Source organism: Aethalodelphis obliquidens, unplaced genomic scaffold (genome assembly GCF_003676395.1).
Source record: "Aethalodelphis obliquidens isolate GAN/ISIS:26980383/991018 unplaced genomic scaffold, ASM367639v1 scaffold1448, whole genome shotgun sequence".
NCBI classification, from domain to species: Eukaryota; Metazoa; Chordata; class Mammalia; order Artiodactyla; family Delphinidae; genus Aethalodelphis; species Aethalodelphis obliquidens.
Genome location: NW_020839359.1, coordinates 1 through 6,332, shown reverse-complemented (window position 1 = coordinate 6,332; position 6,332 = coordinate 1). Strand labels below are relative to the sequence as shown.

The 6,332-nt window shown below is 54.8% G+C and overlaps 1 long non-coding RNA gene and 1 gene segment (V, D, J or C); both read right to left on the bottom strand.

Moving 5' to 3' along the window:
- Positions 1-236: 236 nt before the first annotated feature.
- LOC113617044 (uncharacterized) lies at positions 237-3,092 on the bottom strand. Its single transcript, XR_003431480.1, has 2 exons — positions 2,352-3,092; positions 237-2,189 (listed from the first exon to the last, which is right to left on the bottom strand). It is a non-coding gene; the product is annotated as an uncharacterized LOC113617044 (long non-coding RNA).
- Positions 3,093-5,485: 2,393 nt separating this feature from the next.
- On the bottom strand, positions 5,486-6,322 carry LOC113617042 (T-cell receptor beta chain C region-like). The segment is given in 2 exon segments: positions 5,486-5,743; positions 6,063-6,322. Coding segments are annotated over 2 exon segments (264 nt in total).
- Positions 6,323-6,332: the final 10 nt, after the last annotated feature.

Genomic DNA, 6,332 nt, shown 5'->3' with positions numbered 1-6,332 from the left:
CTTTGTCCCTTTGATGCCACGTATTCTACTTTACCCTACCAGCAAGCTTCCTCAATAGGCATGAGATCATCAGAGCAACTTCTGCTCTCAGCTGTCTTGCTACAACTAAGCCCCTGGTGCGTGGCGTCCTCGAGGGCTCCAGGTGAAGGCGGTCCAGTTAATGCCCCTGCGGCCTTTCCATCTGGCTGGCTCACTGCTTCTCGGCCCTCCTACAATCATGTTATTCTGCTCTTTGCTTTTTATCGATTGTTTTGTTTGTTTCTGAGCAATTCTGTTAAAAGGAAGACATCTCACTCTAAAAGAGATCTAGTTTAGGCTGGAAGATGGAGAAAATGTTCTTCTAACCGACTCTTCACATTTCCCTGGATGTGACCTGACTAGCGGGCTGGCTTCTTGGGTGTGTGACCTGTGCACACAGATTCATTTTTCCGAGGTACTGGATCATTAAGGGGCCAGGGCTTGGGACCCAGATTTACCTGGTTCTGAGGTCTCCTGCTTTTCTCCACCCTGGCTGATTACAGAAACCCAGCTTTCCTCTGGGAACAAACACTTCAGCTGATCCTCATTGGCTCCATCTTAATTCGCCTAACTGCAAGCACCCTTGCTGTTGTCAAATCATCCAGGTAAATATACTGGTATTGAGGGTTTCTTCCCCTCTGGAAGCTCAATACTCCCACAGCAGGTGACCTTTAAGGTCCTTTTCCAGCACAAAGAGCCTAAGATCCTCCAGGGAATGTTCCTCAGCTCACAAGCAAAGTATCTGCATTTTCATGTATGTCCTGCCCCACCTGGCTGTTTAACCTAGAAGACATGGTGTGAGGAGGGAGATTTCCGGCTAGGGGATGAGGGGGGTACGTTTGGTGAGTAAATCCACCCAGTGGCCCAGGTTCCCATCTAGCCCCCGTGTGCTGTACACACAGCCTGGCCCTCAGGGGTCTGGGGCTTAGGAAGAGAGGAAGAGGTTTTAAAGCTAATTTCAAATCTAAACTTCTAAACAGTAAATCAACAAACCCCGCTGATTTTCTCTCCCTCATGCCTCGTGTTTCTCTCTCTCACTCTCTGTTCCACACTCTTGTTTGTCATCCTTTTTCTCCTGTGTTCAGTGGAAGCCTCCATCTGCACCTCCCAGGAGCCGGCTGTGCAGGGGGCCGCATCCTGCGCTCATCCCTGCTTGTTTCTGCCCCTCGGGCTCATTCTCCCCTTTGCATCAGCTACACCCTCCTGCCCTTCCCCCAGCCCAGACTGCCCTCCTCGGTCTTTTTCTCCAATCAAGCAGCTCTCAGAGTCCCAGTAAATCCTCTTTCTCCAATGCTCACCCTGTCCCTAAATATCTCAGAAACAAAGAGACCAAAGCCCCCCTTTCCCTCTGTCCAAATTCCCGTCCCGGGATTATCCCTACCCAAAACCCTCCGCACCCAATATTCCCCACCTCCCTTGCAGAGTTGACCCCCAGATGGACAAATGGACACGCGCCCCAGCTCCAGCCCGCAGCACCCATCTCTGGGGACCCCCCAGGAGCCGGGCTGGAAGGAGGGGAGGCATCCAAATCTTACCTATGACCGTGAGCCTGGTGCCTGGGCCAAAATACTGCTCATAGGAGCACAGTGAGAAGCCCCGCACTCAAACCCCCGCAGCTCCAGGCCGCTCCCGGGTCCCAGCGCCCCGCTTCAGTGCTGCGAGGGGACCAGGTGCCCGCGGCCGCCCCGCCCCGCGCTCGCCGCCTTCCATCTCGCCCCGCCGCCGCTGCCGGGCCCGCGGACACTCACCCACCACGGTCAGCCGGCTGCCGGCCCCGAAGGGCAGGGCGGCGCCTGTAAAGCACAGCCCCGGGGCTCCCCACCGAAACCGAGGCGCGCCGCCCGAGCTCACCTAGCACCAGGAGCCGCGTGCCCGGCCCGAAAACCGGGGGAGAGTCACGGCCCCCCAGCGCCGCGCAAAAACCCGCCGCGCGTCCCGCCCCGTCCCCGGCGGCAGCGTCCCCGCTCACCTAGCACCGACAGCCGGGTGCCCGCGCCGAAGTACTGAGTTTCAGTGCTCACAGCTTCTGGGCTCAGCACAAAAAGGGGTCCCGCGGCCCTGCTGGCGTCCTGAACGCCCCTTTCCGCTCCTAACGCCCCAGGGCACCCCGCTCACCTAGCACAGTCAGCCGGGTGCCCCCGCCGAAGAACAGAGGGTCGTTGCTCACAGCCCTGAGGCCCAGGACAAAAACCGCCGCTGCGCTCTCCTGATGTCCCAAACTCAGCCCAGGTCCCCACCGACCCCGAGCACAGCCCCAAATGGAGATGGGCAGCAGCCCACCTCTCTCCAGCCCGCCCGAACGAGCGCTCAGGGACCCCAGCTGCCCTCCTTACCCAGCACAGTCAGCTTGGAACCATTGCCAAAATACAGCTCGGTGTTCACACAGCCCTGGGAACTCAGGCACAAACTTAGCCTTCCCTGAGAGCAGCCCAGGAGGGTCCAGCGTCCACTCCCCAAAAGCCAGGATTCAGGAGGTCATCCAGGCTGGGCAGCCCATCCTCCCTCCCCCCTGGAGCAACCTTCTTACTTAGCACAGTGAGCCTGGTCCCTGGCCCGAAGTGCAGCTCATTGTAGGAGCACAGTGGGAAGGGGCTACCAAGAATTCCTCCTTCTTCCGCTCCTCCCCTGGCACAGACTGGGACCACCCTCCTTCTCCCTGGCTTCTCTCTTCCCACCTCTCTTCAGAACTAGCTGGACACAGAAATCTGGGCCCTGCCTGAGGTCATCCCCAATTTGCAGACAATGAGCTTGGCTTGGGGATTTACAGTGGTTGTGAAATTGGAAGGGGTATTTGTGATGGAGATTTTGCTGGACTGGGAAGTGTTCCAGGCTAGACCCCGCCTCTTACTACTTCCGTGACCTGCAACCTCCCTGGCCTTCGTTTCTGCAACTGAAAAATGGGGTCATATCTTCCCCACAGCGTTGTTGCGAGTGCTTAACAAATTACACACCTGCAAGTACTTTGTCAAAAGGCAAGGTTTGTGAAAAGCACAGAATCATGACTCCACTTTGTGGCTTGATTCTTCGCTTTCCTGGAAGCTGAGTGTGGAGCAGGGAGGGGCAGAGGTGATCACGGAGTCCGGATCCCTGCGAGATCACATCAGGGACCTGCTCAGGAGATCTCTCCCAGCTACTCTCCCCATGCAGGAGCCCCACCCGGGCAGGTGGAGCTATTTTCTGAGGCTGGGCTTTTTGTAAAAGCCCTTCCTCTAACTGAATCATCGTGCCCCCCCGAAGTCCCCACAATGTTACACTATGAAACAAAAATGTCCTCTCCTATTGTCCCCCTCCCCTAATGACTGTGCGGAGGCAGGAAGTGCAGGTGGCAGAGCTTGGTCTGATTGAGTGGGGTGGGAAAAAACCTGAGTAATCGAAAGTGGGGAGGGCCTTGGGGAATGTTAGGGTGCTAGTGGAGGGGGAAGGGGACAGAGAGGCCCCTCCTGGAACCTACGCCACCCTGAGGACATCTCCTATGTCATCAGGGCTCCCCTCTGGGACTCACTGTGCCCACCTGCACAGACTGGCATTTATAGTGAGGCACGTGGGAGGAGCATCCCTAGAGCAGGGGATGGCAACTCAGGGCAGGAGGACACACAGCCTGGAAAGCTCTGCGATTCCCCATTGCTTCCTGAATAGGGTCCGAGCTCCTTTCCCTTCATTAGTCCACAGACACGAAATGCACATCTACTATATGCCAGGCCTCACGCTGGTTGCAAGGACAGAGTCCACTCTCAAAGCGGGAAGCCCCAACCTGCCTTTTCAGCCTTGTGACTTCCATCTTGGACCTCGCAGACCCACTGAGCAGAAGTACCTGACCCTGTAGTTTCATATCCTGTTCATATATCCGACTATCATGACCTCTCTCCCACATGGCTAACTGAGACCGGTTCTTCCTTCGAAGAACTGCCACCGTCTCAGACTCTCCCCTGATGGTCCCCGTCAGAAACCTCTTGCTAGCCTCTGCCTGCATTGTCGGAGACAGATCACCTTGCTATTGCAAGCATCACCGTGTGTGTTAACTTTCTATTCATGAATTATCCCCCTATGAGCAGGGAAGCTTCTTGGGGACTGTGACCTGGATATCTTTGTTTTCTTGAAGGTTACTAGCAAATGTTGCAATGATATGTGCTTAACGAGTAGGTGCCTCTGCTCATGCATGCATGTAGACATACGTGTTTGTGCATGTGTGTTGGTATAGGTGCAGACACCCATGTTAGAATGCACGCAGAGTTCCAGTAGTGGGAGGAGGCTGTGTGCTGCAGGCCTGTGGGGGGCGGGAACAGATGGCTGTTCCAGGCAGCCCTTAGGTGGTATCTGCTCCTGAATTGGGTCACTTTGGGCAAACTCATTGATTCATTCATTTCTTTAAAGAGAATTTATTGGGTTAGTACACTGAACCAAGGTACTGTGCCACATCGCAAGGATACTGTAATACCACACAACCTGGTCCTCAAGGAGCTGACCTTCTAGTGGGGGTGCCAGACAAGGAAAGAGGTAGTTTCCATCAACTGTGGTCAGTGGCAGGAAGGAGATGCACACAGGGTACTGTGATAGCAAAATGCAGGGAGAATTTCATCCATTTGCATGGAGTAAGGGGCAAAGATCCTCCAGAGGCGGCTACTTGCTGGGGAAGACGTCACCGCTGAATCCGCAAGGATGGGTGGGAGCGCACATGAGTCATTCCAGGTAGAGGAGTGCAAGATGGCCTGAGCGCCAGTGACTCGGGGGTTCAGGGTGACGGGAGTGAGGGTGAGTGTGGATAAAGTGGTGGAGGACAAAGGTGGGTCTTTTATGCCATCCTGCGGACTTTGGGTTACATCACCATGGTGACAATGAGACAGTAAAGAGCTTTGGAAGGATTTCTAGAAATACCAACAGGGCTGATCCTTGGTTTTAGGGAAACTGATTTTGTATCCTCTCAGGACTGATCAGGGCCATATTCACACACATTTAATTCACTAGAGTGAAATTTATATCCAGCTTCGTAACTTAAACTGGAAGGTACATCTGATAATGAGAATAGATAGTAATTTCTCTTCTTCTCACCTGGAATCACTCCTTGGTGATGGAGAAAGCTGAGTAGCGCCCTCAGGGAGACAGTGGAGAGAGCGTGGGTGACGCACATGACACCCAGCTTGGTGGCCGTGGGGACATGACCACTCACAAGTGGACACAGCTCTTCCTCAGAGCACCTTTGTCCAGGTAGGACAGAAATTTCCTATAGACAGCATCACACCTTTTTCTAGGTTGTTCCAGAGTAAGCCTCTCTCTTCACCAATCACACCCTTTCACGTGTACTTGAGTTTTGCCGGCAGTGTGGAGTAGTACCACCCACAGGCTGGGTCCCTTGACCCTCCTACCTGAGGGGCCTGCACTTTCTTGAATGCCTCTTGTTTCCACCCTGGCTGGAGTCACATGGGACTTCAGAGATGGACGGAGGAGATATCTAGGCACTCACAAGGCAGACTCAAGCCAGATCAGGCCATTTTTATTGGTTGAATCCGTTCAGGCCCGCCAGGGTCCCCCTTGGGCTAGGGAGATTTTGGTCATGAGTGTTTGGGGGGCATGCACACAGGGGTAGATACTGGGGTGCGTAGAGAGATGAGAGCAGCTCTTCTGAAGCACTGGGTAGGAATGGAAAAAGCAGAATTCACATCAGGGCCATAACAGGCTGGAAGCTCCTGGCTCCACCTCTAAGCTGGCTTCAGGAATCCTTTCTCTTGACCTGAAGAAGAGAAAGTTTGGGGGTTACCAGGAGCCAGCAGTGCTGGGGACTGAGAGGACGTAGGGTTTCCCACTGACAAGACAAATAGCAGGGTTCCCCTAACATCCATCATGTTTTCAGGTGACCCCAGTTTCTCCTTCACAGCATGGTACTTGCATTGTGATCCCAGACATAAGTGTCTTCTGAGGCATGTGGGTGACTCCCCCCTTTCCTCTCTGCCCATTCTGGTCCCGGCAGGGTCTCTGTGTTCTTGGGTGTCAGTTGCTGTGTTTCAAGTGTCACCTCCAACCAGCCGGCCCCATCCTGCCCTCGTCCTTACCATGGCCATCAGCACCAGGGCGCTGACCAGCACAGCATACAGGGTGGCCTTCCCCAGCAGGATCTCATAGAGGATGGTGGCAGACAGGACCCCTTGCTGGTAGGACGCTGTTGGCAGGAAGGGAGAGCAGGTAGGTACCTGTGAGCAGGGATCTCTGGTCTCCTTGCCCACGCACCACCCACCCTTCCATGCCCCACCAGGGTTCATGGGGTTTGCATTCTCTGGTTCCAGAGCAAAGACCATGGGAGATGGAGACAAAGGAGCAGGGGG